The 15,786-nt window shown below is 42.8% G+C and overlaps 1 protein-coding gene and 1 long non-coding RNA gene across 3 annotated transcripts in view; one reads left to right on the plus strand and one right to left on the minus strand.

Annotated features, from left to right (window-relative positions):
- Nucleotides 1–15,786, plus strand: part of LOC130205365 (collagen alpha-1(XXVII) chain A-like) — a 63,899-nt gene that overhangs the window by 35,574 nt on the left and 12,539 nt on the right. For both annotated transcript variants that reach the window (XM_056432691.1, XM_056432692.1), the window contains 17 exons: nucleotides 640–693; nucleotides 1,766–1,810; nucleotides 3,681–3,734; nucleotides 3,878–3,922; nucleotides 5,484–5,537; nucleotides 5,937–5,990; nucleotides 6,342–6,395; nucleotides 6,480–6,533; nucleotides 6,929–6,982; nucleotides 7,134–7,178; nucleotides 9,048–9,101; nucleotides 9,210–9,254; nucleotides 9,338–9,391; nucleotides 9,485–9,538; nucleotides 10,827–10,880; nucleotides 11,571–11,624; nucleotides 15,487–15,540. In XM_056432691.1, coding sequence (XP_056288666.1) covers nucleotides 640–693; nucleotides 1,766–1,810; nucleotides 3,681–3,734; nucleotides 3,878–3,922; nucleotides 5,484–5,537; nucleotides 5,937–5,990; nucleotides 6,342–6,395; nucleotides 6,480–6,533; nucleotides 6,929–6,982; nucleotides 7,134–7,178; nucleotides 9,048–9,101; nucleotides 9,210–9,254; nucleotides 9,338–9,391; nucleotides 9,485–9,538; nucleotides 10,827–10,880; nucleotides 11,571–11,624; nucleotides 15,487–15,540 — 882 coding nt within the window. The remainder of the gene's footprint in view (nucleotides 1–639; nucleotides 694–1,765; nucleotides 1,811–3,680; nucleotides 3,735–3,877; nucleotides 3,923–5,483; nucleotides 5,538–5,936; nucleotides 5,991–6,341; nucleotides 6,396–6,479; nucleotides 6,534–6,928; nucleotides 6,983–7,133; nucleotides 7,179–9,047; nucleotides 9,102–9,209; nucleotides 9,255–9,337; nucleotides 9,392–9,484; nucleotides 9,539–10,826; nucleotides 10,881–11,570; nucleotides 11,625–15,486; nucleotides 15,541–15,786) is intronic.
- On the minus strand, nucleotides 9,398–10,916 carry LOC130205373 (uncharacterized). Its single transcript, XR_008833901.1, has 3 exons — nucleotides 10,070–10,916; nucleotides 9,867–9,937; nucleotides 9,398–9,518 (listed from the first exon to the last, which is right to left on the minus strand). It is a non-coding gene; the product is annotated as an uncharacterized LOC130205373 (long non-coding RNA).

Genomic DNA, 15,786 nt, shown 5'->3' on the forward strand with positions numbered 1-15,786 from the left:
GCCACCAGCTGTTAGCATAGCTCAGATTAGTATCCCGTTTACTGCCTAATGGACAGAGTAATTACTCTCTTATAGCATTTAGAAAGTCGAAATAGAACAGTTGGCTACCACCACCATACAGCTGAGGGATTTAATGCATATAATGGGGCAATTATGCTTTTATTTTGTACATTTTTCAGATAACTTTGTGTCTAGCATTTGAGTCAAATTGTTAAAATTGCTGTGCAATTACAGTAGCAGCGCTCTTGGTTGTGTAACAGCCGGCAGTATTTTTTTAAACATGCCTTGTAGATTTGACTCCACTCTACATTTGCGTAATTTAGGCGCACCCAAGCTACTTTTAATTTGATTGATTTTTTAATTATTATTCTGTAATAGAGGGATGTGATTTTATTTGAGGCAGTTTTTGCACAATAAATTAAATTAACATTGCATTTAACTATAACCGTAAAAAAACAAAGTATATTAATCAATGCTTCAATGGTGCTCCGTGTCTGCCGGATGTGGAAATAAGCGACTATTTGTGGCCCAAAAAAGATGAATGAAATGAGATGTAATGAATGTCTGAGATTGATTATCACTGTTGGTGTGAGCCAAACATTAAAGCGAGTCTCTCTCTCTCTCTCTCTCTGTCCTCAGGGGTTTCCAGGGAACTTTAGGGAGAGAGGACCACCTGGACCAGATGGAGAGCCAGTATGTCACACACCTAAATACATAACAAATCCATGTGCACACACACACATGCACACACACGCACACACACACACACACACACACACACACACACACACACACACACACACACACACACACACACACACACACACACACACACACACACACACACATATGCACACACCCGTGCTGTTTTACTACTAACATGTTGGCTGTGCTGGTGAGTAAATCACCTGGCAGTCCGACAGTGTGCATGTTTTTTACTCTTTCATTTGAAGTTAGTACTTTGCTCCGGACAAGTTTTACTGCCGGATTTAATTTCGTCTCATCCCGATAATTTCCTTGGCACTCGTTTTCCAAAACGTCCAATGTTATTGGGTGGCGGTTAACTAGCTTTTCTTTTTTTAAATGCAACCTTTTCCATTCGCTGATGTAAAGTGGCCACCAACACACACACACATGCATGCATGCAGTACTACGAGGCGATATCCAAGAATAGTCAAGTAAATATGAATATATTGTTTTAAATATACGTCAGTCACAACAGGTCTGTTGTTCCACATCAGTTTATATGATCTCAGCATTTTCACCGTTTCTGGCTACACATTTTTCACTTCATAAGTCATCGAAGTAACTCTAAAAAGAAAACGTTGACACATAAGCACGTTTCTCTTTAACAAGCTCATAAATATTCAATATATTCATTGAAGAAAAGCTTTCCAGACTTTTTCTAAAGCTGCAGTCCCGTAGTTCAGGCAACTGAACTCCTGCTGCTCCTCATTGGAGTGGATTATAACCTTCGACAAATGATGACAAAATGACAAAAATAGAGTTTTCATTTTTGAAAAGAGACTCAACCTGCAAGTTGCTAAAAGCCTCAGTGGAATGATCACAACCCCCTCTGCCTTCACCTCAGAGACACACACACACAAATGCACACACATGCACACAGCCCCCTCTCATAAGCTGTGATGAACACTGAGCCACTCTTCTGAGCATGTTTGTTTTACAACGAGCCAATAACCCCTGCAAGTCGCTCCTTCTCCCTCTCCCTTCATCTCACTGATTCTCTCGCCTCCTCTCTGACTAGGGGGAGCTGGGAGCCCCCGGTCCAAGTGGAGTTCTTGGACTCATTGTGAGTAGCAGTTTGTGTGTCTTTCTGTGTGTTTTCCTCACTCTAAACATCCGGTTTTCCCAGACACTTATTCCAGAAATACATCGCTGCAAAGAACTGTGTTTAAGTGAATAAGAATATGCCTTCTTAATTGGAAAATTAAAACCCTCAATTAGCTCTTATCATCATTTACACCGCCAGTCACTTTGGTGGGAAACTAACCACTCTCTCCAGAGCTTCTTTACCACTGTAAACATATCTAAAAGAGGGAAAGAGAAAGTTGTTTTCACCATAACCGTAGAGCTGGAATTATGCATGTTGCCCCTCCCACTTCCTCTTTTGACAAACACGACAGTGATCCACTGACCACTCAAACTGGCGTCTTGTTTTCCTCTTGAATCTCTCTCTTATTGACTATTTCTGAACAGGAACCCTCTTTCCTTCCCCTCCCCCGCCCTCCCACCCGTCACCTTGCCCTCCATGCCTGCTCGGCCCAACGACAGCCACATAATTGTGTCTGATTATAACGTCCAGCCTAGTTTTCTCTTGCCGTGTCCCTTCCTCATCCGTCCCCGCCGCTCCTCCCGGTCTATTCTAGGCCCCCGGTGGCGGTGGTTGGCCTGTAATCGACGGACTCTCTGATTACAGCTCTTCTCTGACCTCCGTATCCTCTGCGTCGAATAACTCCACAGTTTACTCACAGTGCACACCAGCAGGAACGGGCTGCACTGTAAATATATGAATATACAAACAGCCTCCCTTCAGGCCTCAGTGGAAGAAGGGAAAGTGTTGTATGTAGACGACTTATCAAGAAGATGTAGAGGGGCTTTCTGAACAGCGGTGCTATTTAATGCAGTTGTTGCTCTCTATATTTCTAAATGTCTGTCCGTCTCCATACTGACGTGGCTGTGTCCGATATTTTTAAACGCACCATCTTCCTCTTGTCCCGCTTTGAGAGGATGAAGGTTTAAAAAAGGTTGTTTTGTTGTCCAGAATTGGAACGTGGCGCCCCCTGTGGCATGCATTCATAATGCACCTCCAAATCTGAATTTAATTCAACGCATTAGTGAGAATAATATATCCTATTTATTCATGCATTTCTGCAATTTGGACATGTGTGGTAGATAGGGACAGCCATAGAAAATATGCTGTTGTTTTTTATTGATAAATCTCTTGAATCTTGAGTACAACTTTGTGGTCTCACTTGTTAGAGTTAATTATATTTTCCCAGCTGAAGAAGAAAAAACATTTTAACCTTTTTAACCCTCAGTTTCATTAACGCTCTTTGTCACACAAGCAGATACAGTTTTCACAAAGAGATAAATATGTAATGTGTGCCAAGGCCACCGTGTAGGTCAGAAAATGCAAAGCAGCAACTGAACATCGCTACGAGAAGCCTGTGACGCGGCGACGAGGAAATCTCTTTCTCTTCACACACCGTCAAGAATGCAGAAGATCCAATCAATTCTTAAATCGCTGTGAATAATTGGCCCTTTTTAAAATGAAATTAAACTTAGATCTCTTCCTTCTGCTCCGTGTCGTGATCCCACTGCTGGGTCCTTCAGCAGCCACAGCATTTATTTCGGGCTTCAGATGAAACGAAATCTTGGCTTCAGGTGGCAAGATTTAATCTTTATCATTTTATTTTGGTAATATATTATCCTCCATTGTTTAGTGTTGCATGCAATGTGACGGCTTGTCTGGAAAATGTGGAAGCAAGACAATGAGGCTCATTCTTACAGAATGTGAGTCTGTCTGTGTGTGCATGTGTGTGTGTATGTGTGTGTGTGTTTGTTAATAAAAGTCAAGGCTTCTGATACATGTACTTATATTAACTTTGAGCATGATCACTGAATCATGATTTCCTATATGTCCTTTCTTCTGGCGGCAGGGTGACATGGGACCTTTGGGAGAGATGGGCCTTCCAGGACCTAATGGACTGAAGGTAATGCCACACACACACACACACACACATATATATAATACAAGATAATAGAGAACAGTGTTTAGCCGCCATGAGGGGTAATTCTAAGGTGGGGTGAGGTGTCGGGGGTCCCTTTCTAACTCTTCTGTTGGTGCTTGTTTCAGGGTGTGTCCGGAAATCCAGGAGAACAAGGACTGAAAGGTGATAAGGTGATCTGAATATTCCTGTTATTGGCCCATGTTTGAGCAGCATGTGATGGATATAAACCTTTGCATCCCCCTGTAGCCTTCTCTTTCCAACCCTCAGACGTAGAGCATGCTTTTATTAGGTCCCACCCTCAACCACACAGACACAAACGTGATGATTGTTTTACTCGTATGAAGCATGATATCATTCTCTAATTTCCACTAATATGAGTCCTTAATATGTCATTTCTATGAAATATTTTGTGTGATATGTTTCCTTTTTGGGAAGTCATCAAAGAAGCATGAACTTAAAGAAATAGTTGGACATTTTGGGAAATAATCTTGAGAATTGATACCACTCTCATATCTGTCCGTTCAGTGCGACTGAACTGGAGCCAGGAGACGCTTAGCTGAGCTTAGCCTAAAGACTGGAAACAGAGTGAAGCAGCTTGTCTGGCTTTGTCCCAAACTTAACAACATTTGTTTACCAGCACCTCAACGGTTCACGAAGTTTAACACATTATATATTGCTAACTTAATTGTTAAAAAGAAATGAGAGTGACTTTTCCCCAAAACCTGTAAAAAAGTCACTGTATCTAGCTAAGAAATAGTCCAATATATTTCAGTGTGTGTGTAAATTAAACAAAATACATTTAAGGTAATATATGCATAATATAATGATATATAATTGTCTTAACCTTTGGGCAGAGCCAGGCTAGCTTCCATTCTTTAAGCTAAGCTAAACAGCTGTTCGTTTGACCTCAATATGTTACAGTCCAGATGAGAGTAATATCAATCTTCTCATCTAAGTCTCAGCAATAAAGTGAAATATATTCCTTTAAATTAACTAAAATATAAATCAGCTTTTTTAAACAAATGTTAGAAACTGTTACAGTTTGAAAGACAATGGAAACCGAAAAAAATGGTTTAAAGGAAACTACAAAACATTAAACTGCAAGATAGGATAATTAAAGTCAGGAGGGACCTGCTTGAAAGTTTCTGAATCTGTGATTTAAGCGAAGGTCCTTTGCATTAGCTGTTGTCAGTTGATGTCTCTCCTCCTGAAACCAGAAACATGTGCAGTACAGCGATTGAACCGAGAGGAGATAAAACATCTACGTGATGTGCCAATAACCACAAGTTTATCGTACGTTGAATAAAACACGATTGCGACACTTTAATCACTTGAGCCTCTCGTGACTGTTCTTAATAAAATAAGACACAAACATGAAGCATTTTACATTTGTAAGAAAGCTACTTAAAATAGCTAATTGTCTTTAATTACTACTTTGCTGAATACTGGCTCGTTCTACAAGACGTGGGTGCACAGGCCGGAGTCATTGCCATCGGTGCATTTCGTAAAACAGATTGACGCCACATGAAGAACTTGGCCAACGCGATGAACTCGTCTCATTGTGTGAGAATTTTTACAATGGACAGACCGGGAAATAGAAAGTGTCTGTTGAGCGAGCTGGATGTGATTGACGACGTGGACAGTTACAATACTTCCTAATGTTCTTTATTTCTCTTCCTTTTGGTCCGTACGCCACCCGTCCTCCTGTTCCGCCGCTCGTCTCTCCATCAGGGTGACGTTGGCATTCCTGGAGAGCAAGGGGACATTGGGTACAGTGGAGACAAGGTAGATCTCCCTCAAAACATACGTACATGTACGCGGACACACATGCGTAAATGTCTCTGCCTTCAACACACACCTCTTGAGTTACACAACTTTTGTTGCAGAAATGTGCCTTTGCAAAACGACCTAAGCAGATGTGTGCTGTGTAGTTTATGGAAACTCTTATGTAAACCCCCTCATTTGACTGTGTGTGTGTGTGTGTGTGTGTGTAAGCAACATCTAACCCTTTGCGCGTTATAGAACAGAGTGTTTTCCAGAGAGATCACAGATTTACTGAGCAAAGTCATGCATGTCTAATGTTTTTGAATTCCCTAGAAAGGAGATCAGGGCTCTGCATTTAGCTCCTGAATACAGTCTGACTGTGTGTCTCGGTCTTGATGGGTTTGTGTTTGTGTTGGACAGGGCATCCAGGGGGCTCCAGGGCTACCAGGCACCCGTGGGAAACCAGGACCACAGGTTAGCCCTGCTTTTTAACCACCAGAAATACATTCAAATGCAAAACATGTGGATGTAATACTTTTCATGTAAAGGTTCATTGTGTGCAGTAGGAAGGCTGCAGCCAGCAGCCAGGTAGCTTGGCTTAGAATAGAAACTGTAAACAAGGGGAAACAGCTCGCCAGGCCCTGTCTGGATCAGCTCCTCTAAGGCCTCACATTGATACAGCTTGTAGCCTTATATTGAATGGACATATGTGCAACGGGATGAAGATCTCCTCATGTATGTCTCTGCAAGAAAGCCAAGAGGCGTATTTGACAAAATATCGTCACTATTAAATCAAGATATTTCTTGTGTTGCCGTTTGTCTCAGGGCAAGCTCGGAGAGAGAGGCCCCGATGGCACAGCTGGCCCGCTAGGTCCTGAGGTTTGTATTTCCATTGCTGCATTAAATGTGTTTAGTCTGTATCTCAGAAAAACACTTATGTTTCTTTTTAATTGATCATGACAGGGTTTCCCAGGTGACATGGGACCTCCGGGAGAGAACGGCCTTGAAGGACCAAAGGTGAGTAAATCCGCCATCTTGGCTGAGTAGTCTATCAACTGGTCTGTTTCCCAACATAAACCAGATCGAGACAAAGGGGGTCCATGCGAGCAGGTCTGTGAAGTGCTTTCACAATGCAGATAGGCTGATAGTTTGCTGGGTAAACGTGTCACACGGTCGTACTTCAGTGCATTAGCATGCTAACGTACAGTTGATTTGACCTGATGAGCAGATTTTTAGTCTGTAATGAACTAAATGTTATGGTTATCCATCCAAAAGCTGTTGAGATATTTCAGTGTTGGACTGAGCAACATTCATTTTCTTAAAACCTCACCACTTATGGCCAAAAATATGTATCTAAAGATACACATTAGCCTTCATGCATTAGCATTAATGACTGCTTATGACCCATCCAGGGAAAGCTAGGGGCCAGAGGTTTACCGGGACCACGAGGGGTAGCAGGCTTGGAGGTAAGACTGCCGCACACCCCCCACATCAGAATGACCACAAAGCTCCAAAGAGCATTTGCAGTTTTTATAGCTCAAGGCTTCTCTTTGCTGAGGGCTGCTTTATGTCCCCAAACATAATTCATGCTAAGATCAATACTAAATCTGTCTCCAGGGAGATGACGGTCCGATCGGACCACCAGGCCCGACAGGACTGGAGGTGAGTTATAAGTTAAACACCTGGTGCCTCCCGGCTGGTGGAAAATAAAGGAGAGAGAGGTGGTAACAGGCATCACTATTACCGGTATAGCGTGTGAGAAAATAGCGTTTGTGTGTGTGTGTGCATATTTAAGTGTGCATGTTTTATTAAACTGCAGGAAAATCGAGCCATATGTTGTGTGCATCACGATGGTTTCATTCCGTATTCTTTGTATACCTCTGGTAACCAATCAAAGAGAGAGACAGGAAGCGATGTTCATATATCTATAGAATAAGTCAATGGAAACCCATCTGCAGTGGGAAGATGAATGTGTGTGTTCATGTTTTGCGCCTCAGCTAATTAATTCACAGCCTTGTATTTAGCAGAACAATGAAATCCTTGCATGGTGTTAGCCACCTGATCTGCAGTGGAAGACCTTGAATGTGCGATATCAACCTCTAGTGATCAACATGCTGCTTTCTAAAAATTACGACACACTCACTTGTAGTCTTGGATGCCTGTAGAGCGTGCGGTACTTGATTTTAATCGTGCATTCAAAAGTTAGTTATACCACGGTGAGCATTCATCTTGATTTTATTTGAGGTGATAAATTAGATTATCGTTATGGATTGTTCTTGGTTTGCATTGGAGAGAAGCTGAAGACGTGCTGGGTTGGAGCTTTCTGGAGGTTGTTATGTCTGGTCGCTCGATGGTTGTCCTCTCACGATGAAGGATCGCCTGCTATTCATACTCTGGGCCACCAGGGGGTGATAACTGCCACCGGCATGTTTATAGGTGGTGAGATTTATAGCTGCCATAAAGCTGCTAGAAGATGTCAATGGTTGATTGCAGCAATAAGATAGTTTCTGACTTTTTTATTTCTCAAATGCTTTCCGAAAAACACACAGAAAAAACACTCGTACAATTGAACTTGAACTAATTGAACTTGAGCAATGTTCTTTTCCACCATGTCCTATTCACCTTATTATTCTTCATCAGTTTATCTTTTATTTCTTCCTCATCACTTTCACTCTACCCCCCTCCCCCTGTCTCGGACCCCCCCCCATTCCTCCATCGGGATCAGACTCCCTCTGAAGCTGATTGATCTCTGGCCAGGTGCAACAGGTCCTCCTACTCCTCCACTTCATCCTCCTCCTCAGCCAGCTGTCTTTTAGCTTTTCTGCTCCACTCAGAATGACACCCTGGCTTTCAGCTTCTTCCTCCCTTTTTTGAACCATCTCCCTCACCTCCTCAGTTACTCCTTGTCCTTTTCTCTTCGTCCAATTTCTGTTCTCTTAGCATTTCTTCCTTTCTTTGGTCAATTCGCCCAGTAACAGACATAAATCTAAATCAGGTGATAAGAAGTCACAAATCCTACAGCTCATAATAATTCCCATGTTACTACGAGAATGAGCTTTTACTGTGTGCTTCTGAGTGTAATACAGTGTTAGCCTGTACTGTCTTACGAAAGCTGCCAACTTTTGAGTAAAACATTGGAATTGTTGAGTCACTCAGTCTTAAGGAGTTTGGCGTAGACATCTCTGACCTGGAGTTATTGCTGGTATAAAAAAAGCACTTAGCCCCCCTCTTAACCCCGGGAATAACTGTCCGTGCAAGAGGAACATTACAGTCATTGAAAACTCTCGCAGCCTGCCAACATGTACCATCAGCATTACCTGGATATAACGCCAGAGCACGATTCAGCGGCATGTTCAGTGAGCTGCAACAGCTGTGGACGACTTCCCAGCTCACGCCACAATCTGTCATCTCACAGGAAACAGATCCTTTATATTCATGGAGGATTTGTGATAAATGTTGATGATGCATAAACTGGGAATGGCGAAAGTGTATATCTTTCAACATCACCAATTGTTCTTGTCCTTTTTTCAGGGTAGAATGGGCAGAAAAGGTTTTCCTGGGAAGGTCGGGCCAGAGGGAGTTAAGGTGAATCAAGTCATTAATCAGAAATTATTATTTTTCTTTGCACAAAATATAGAAAATTTCGATTTTTCATGATATTAAACAAGATCATTTATATATTTGTCTCTGCAGGGAGAGTCCGGTGTCAAAGGAACAGTTGGAACCATGGGAGAAAGAGTAAGAAACGCTGACATGGCCACTTTGATGTTTTCCAAATGTCTATTCCTTCGCCCACCCAGCACCGAGTCTTTGTGTTTCAGGGTTTGGTGGGTTTCATCGGAGCTGTGGGAGAGGCGGGACTGGCAGGAGAGAAGGTAAAATAACTTTTCCTTTCCTCGTAAATGTATTCATGTAAGTCCTCCCAGGGTGACTTTGAAGACTTTAATGTCGCGGTCATGTCCATTTAGGGGGATCGAGGGGAGATGGGTCATCCTGGACCACCTGGAGAAAAGGGAACAACGGTAAGACACAATGAAGGAGAGTGAGAGTGAGGGATTTAAGTTTGATACACTTTGAAAATGCTTACAAATGATTTTCTGCACCTGCTAAGAAAGAAGTCTAAGAAATGCTCATCTTAAACTAAAATGTGTGTGTTATTCCCATGGGAATATCCTGACGTGTGGGATTAGGTCAACGGCGTTAGAAAACGCCAAAAGGGAAAAGACCCACGAACAATTTAGAGCCGTGATTTTTTTTTTAGCCGAGGTTTAGCACTCGGAAAGAAGCCTCGAGCTGGAAACAGTCGTAACATTGATTTAAACAAAGGAGGAAATAGTTCCAGTGGCTCACTTCCAATGATCTACCTCTTTGATGGTCCCGAGGATGTGGTGACTTCTCCTTCTCAATGCCACTGGGATTCACTGGAAGGAATAAAGAAACCAAGAGAGCCAGACATCCAATCATATTTAGTATTTCAGTCTGCAGGACACCTCTATTCCCCCCCGAAAGTCTTGTGGTTGACGCTCCTTACTCTACATCTGTCACACACCTACCTTGCTCTCTCAAACAGAACAAATGTCCGCTCTGTCATGTCGTGTATCTGATAAGGACCTGACGTACACGGCATCACCGGCTGGAGTGGGAAATAATGTAGCCATCATTCTCGCTGAAACAGAGAGATGTTTCTTGCCGGCTGACAGCGAGTTGGATTTGTCTCAGGACGTGATCACGCATACGCACACAAACCCACACACACACACACACACACACTTATAAGGAAGTTGTCTGCACCTTCAAACAGAAACAGACCCTCTGGAAAACACTGCATCATACGAGCTGTTGACAGAGAGCTCATAGTGCAGGCTTTATGATTTATTTTCCCGTGGATGCATGAGATCAGAGCTGCCCAATGTGCTATGGGTTTTTGCGTATTGGTTCAACTTTATTGCACACAGCTGATCTGAGTGGTCTGGCTGAAAATACTCCCCATTACATAGTTATGCTTTTGGAAACGGTCAGGCCAAAAAAAGCATCCGAAAGCAATCCGTTTTTTTCAGATAGAAAATCATCTCCTCTGGTTCTTCTCCCTGTTGTCTCTAGTGTGTGGAGTTTTTTCTGCGGATGTATGTTTACTTGTGCTTGTATGTGTGACTGAAATCCGATTTATAACCTAAAAAATGTAGAATTCAGTGTTTCTGTCTTAAAAACCTGTCTAATAAAGTCACATTTTATGGTTTTTTAGAGCATCATGGTATCGATGGTATAACACGGTCAGTTGTAATCTGTGTACTGTGTGTGTGCATGTGATAGGGTCACCCGGGGACACCAGGGGAGACGGGGCCTACAGGACCACCAGGAAGAACAGTAAGTCACCACTCTTTTGCTTATTTTGCACTTGACATTAGTCAATGAGCTGTGTGGTGAGCAACATCTAGGTTTGTTTATGCTTAGCAAGTTTGGCTGACGATAACAAAATGGTCAAACGATGACAGCTAAGAAGGTGAACCGATGAACTGAGATGTCTTGGAGTCTTTTTATTAAAAAGCATCTTTTTTGTTTGTTGCTGTTGTAGCTTGTAGCGTTAACAAGCTACATTTACAGTCTGCAGTAACGGTTCCTTTGAGCACGATGAGAGCTGGCAGTCTCACGATGAACCTGCGTCACCCTTCTGTCAGTCAAAAACGCAACACCTATGACCAATTAGGAGCTGCCCCTGCCCCCCCCCCCCCCTTGCCGCGGTCGGGTTTGACAGAGTGCGGACTGAGCCCTGGTTGAAGGTGGGGGCCACTGAGCCACCAAAACAAACATAAATATGGGGCTCTGGGGTTCAGCAGGACAGGATTCCTGAGCAGGGCCTTTAATTGGTGTGAGTGAAAGATCTAACAACAAACCCCATAGTGTGTTCCCGAGGTCAGATTGCCCCCCCCCCCCCCTTGGGTCAACAACCTGGGGGCTCTGTTCTCTGTCAGTGTAAAAATGTGTTTAATCTCTCCTTCCCTTTTTCCTTTCCCTCTCTCTATCCCCTCTTTATCTCCCTTTTCCTTTGTTCGTCAGGGCTCTTCTGGAGCCGCCGGGCCAGCCGGTACCAGAGGAACCAAAGGTTCACGGGTAAGAGTCACACCTGTTGTTGTTGCAGCCTAGCCGTTGACTGGTGTTCTGCAGTCGGCACGGCATCGCTCCCGGCCCTGAGAAAAGATCATAAAGAGTTTAGATATACATCACTTTTCGTTTTTTGTGCATGCTGTATTGTGTGTGTGTGTGTGTGTGTGTGTGTGTGTGGACATGAGCCATGAGCCACTGCTGCTGTTGAGCCATTGGAAAAACTATGGTGGGTGATTGTAATGAAGTGATATGGGGCTGCCTCTGCACTGAGGTCATGTGTGTCTAACGGACACAGGCGCTTGCATAACATTCTCGGGTTCAGAGTCAAAGCACGAGACTGTTCCATCTCTTTCAGATGTCCGTGCTCATTATAACAGCGGGAAGAGCTCCAGTGACGTAAAACAAACGGCTCTTTTTTATTCCATATAAATGGAACGATGACTATTAGCTGGAAAGACCCTCCGTCAATCCAGCGGCATGACATATGTCTTGGAAAATGTGAATGTGGCTATTCTGGACGTTGCTTTGCAGATACGTTTAATAAAAACTAGGGAAACGTGATTTATGGGGAGATTAACAAAGCAAAGTTTTCATTTTTGGTTAGCAGGAGGTTTCAAACCTATAAAACACTCACATAAAACACATCAGCTTTTAGACCTGTGACATTTCTGGAGAACTTTATATTCTACCTAATTGTGTTGAACTTTTGAAAGGACTGTTAGATAATCATTTGTCATTTTTTTTATCACAATCGCATCCACCTGCTTGAGACGTTTTACATCTGAAAGCCTCCACTGGGCTTGTTTTTACGTTCGCATTCCACTGACGATGCATTGTGCCTCTGCTAATACATCATAAGCTGCTTTTTCAGCACTTTTATGAAAGCTCACATGGTAACTGAAATGAATACATCATAATGTGAATCGAGTTCACAGGTTGAACTATATTCATTTGGGCATCATTTCCTTTCGGTGACTCACCGGCGCTCCTAAAGTGATTGGAACAATTAGTGTTATTGGATACACCTGTGCGTCTCCTTTTTTAAAACATGTTTGACAGTTTTCTGTGGGAAAATAAATGTGTGTCGACGTAAATATGATATAACTCGAGAACGTTCAACGAAAAAAAACGAATACGCTGTAGACGCAGACGCCAGTAATCACCGGAGATTTATTCAAATTACCGCTTTGGAGTCCCGAAAGTGAAACCGTAAACCACCCGTATTTTGTGAGACATGAAAACAAGCAAATAACAGCTGGAGTTTTAGCTGCTAAACACCACCGGCAGAAATGTTAGGCTCCTAGAACAACATGCAGCGGGTGAATTATTGTTCACCGAGGCTATTAAAGCTCATTCCAAGAGTAGTGGCCATAATTAATGAAAATAATGACTTTAAAAAAAAAAGGATTTTTATACTTGATATTTTATTTCGGTATTTTTACAGAAATACAACCTTCAAAAGTAAGAATGCTAAATAATAATAAAACCTAAAAATAAAGTACAAACTAACCATGCATCTCGCCAAGAAGGGCCATATGGAAATACAACGAGAAAAATGTTAAAGCAGGATAATAATTATAAATAAGGAAGTAAAAAAAATCCAAACAACCATGCAACACTTCTCCAACGTTGTCAGTCAATCATAAACTCGGTCCAACAACTCGGTCTAGTACAAAATATATTCAAAGAGTTCTATTCACAGGGTATCTTTAACTGAGTTTTAAACTTATATATATGGGTTGCATTTTGGTGAAACATAGTGCTTTTCTTTTTAAGAGATACTGAGTCTCCGGCGCTAACAAAGTCCCAAAATAATGACTTTTGACGATGACGACTGCAACTATGGCGAAGATGCAGGAGTCAGCAGGACACCATTAAAATGGATGTTTTAGGGGTCAGCTGATGCTGGTGTTATAGTATTATCCTCTGTCCTTTATGTGCTCCCTTGTGGAGTTCAAATCTTTGCAGAGGTTTTAAAAGAAATATCCTTTATTGCTAAGGGCCACTGAGCCAACTGGAAAGTGCAATAAAATCACGTTGAACTTCTCAAAATGAGGCGTCCATGGGAGATTCGCTGTGGTTGCCCGGACGCACTCAGCCTGAAGGTGTGTTTTCAATTAATCCAAATGTCTGCAGCTTCCAGTGCCAGTAAATCTGCCTGCTGCTTCGTGACTTACTGCTGGGGAGTCCAAACTCAGAAACTTAAGTGTTGCCAGCCAGAAGACTTCATGTAAATGTGTGCAACCGCAGATACACACTCTCGCATGTCTCATTCGTGCTCCGCCAACCGCACACAAGCTGTGTCTGCACAAAAGATCAGTTCAGTTTTCGTGTATCCGCCCCTAGACAAACAAAATCCCCCTTTGTTGAATAAAACAAGTAAACAAGGAACGGGTTTCATTTAAGAGACTCACCGGGTTGTCTGTAAAAAACAAATACTATAAAGTCTCGGTAAAGACGGACAGTTTCAGACAGCTTCTTTTTGATTTGGTGCCAAGGACGATGCCATTCATGAGACGATTCCAACTGTGAATAAAGCGTCTTCGTGCTAAACGAGACCGTGTAGCGGTATTTTTTACTCGGATTTAAACACCATATGTCTTCTGAGCCACAAAACCTTAATGTTGACAGCGATGTAACATCTGGCCTCACTCTCAGAAACATTGGCACAGGCCTGTGTTCTTACATGGAAATATATTGTGGAGTCAGAGAGAATACGGCATGTTGACATCAGAGCAGCTCCGGCACCACCATCGCCTCTCTGTTTCATTTGCTAGTTTAAAACATGATTTTAATTTGTGGACGTCAGCCATCAGGAATCACCTCACAATGCTCTATGCGTCTAATAACTCCTCATGACGTCTGTCCAGCAAATCCTCAGCTAACGCTAGAGCATATTTATCTCATCATCTCTCCCTCTCGGTGGTTATTTTTGACCTAGTTTAAATAGATGATTGTTTTGAAATCCTCCTCCTTGTGTTCCTTTTTCTGTCTTTTTTTGTTTTAATTTCCTCTTAAAAATCAGTGTAGAACCTTTAGTGTAATTAATTAACGGTCAAGTGTAATATTTGAGTGGACATGTCTTTTTCTGTGACCCAACAGGTTGAAATATTTCCCCTACACACCCGTTAAGCCGTCTATGTAAACGCAAGCAGTGGGTAGCAGGTACCCCAGACAGGAATGTTAATGAGCGCTGCTTATCCAGCTCTAGTATAATAGGCTTATAGCACTTCAGCCAGCGGCGTTCTCCACGGGCCGGACTCCCAGCGGGCCCAGTCACCAACCACTCGCACAACAACGCTGCCTGTGTGGCTGTGTCACGTCGCATTCGCTTTCTCCCGTTTAATGATGACGAGAAAAAAAATCACTTGTGTATAATCGCCGAGGAGCCACACAGCATAGATGAGAAAGTTGTGCAGGTGCAGAGCAGATGGACTGTACTGGTCCACTGCTTGCCGCCCATTTATTATCACTGCTCACTAGACTGGCAAGTCTTTAAGCGCGTCAGATTGATTGTGTTTGACAGTTGAGCCCATGTAATCTAAACAGTCAGACTGCTCTGACTGTGTGTGTGTTTTATAAATGTGTGCCAACACTTTGAGCCCCGACTGTTTAATAATGCAAGTCATAGACCAGCAGTAACTTCCGCTGCCCCCTGTCGAGAGACACGGCCACGTATAATATGTAACTTACTCCTTTGATCATCCTTAAAAGTCCCGTTTACAGGCCCTTGGCCATGCTCCCGGCATGGGGGTGTATTGGCGTCAACATGCCTTCAGAGGTGTTTATTTACAGTGTGTTGTGTGTGTGTGTCTGGCTGTGCTGCAGTGACCTCTGTTGGTGAAGTGACGGCCGTCTTGTGTTTCAGGGAGCGATCGGGCCCGACGGTCCAACAGGAGAGATGGGATTAGAGGGCAAGACGGTAAGAAATCAGGCATGATTTTGTGCATTTGTTGGAATATCCTTGTTGATAAATATATAACTACAAAATCGTTATAAAGTCAAGCTGTGCAGCTACGATAGTATTTCATTGATGTCAAAGTTATATCCTCCGGCATTGTAGATTCTTCTAAATATGCACCACGTTAGCAAGCTGCACATCTACTGAGGAGGCCGGATATATAAAGTGAACTGTCTCAGCACCATGGCCATCTCTCATCCTTCCCTT

Source organism: Pseudoliparis swirei, chromosome 15, assembly GCF_029220125.1.
Source record: "Pseudoliparis swirei isolate HS2019 ecotype Mariana Trench chromosome 15, NWPU_hadal_v1, whole genome shotgun sequence".
Taxonomy (NCBI): domain Eukaryota; kingdom Metazoa; phylum Chordata; class Actinopteri; order Perciformes; family Liparidae; genus Pseudoliparis; species Pseudoliparis swirei.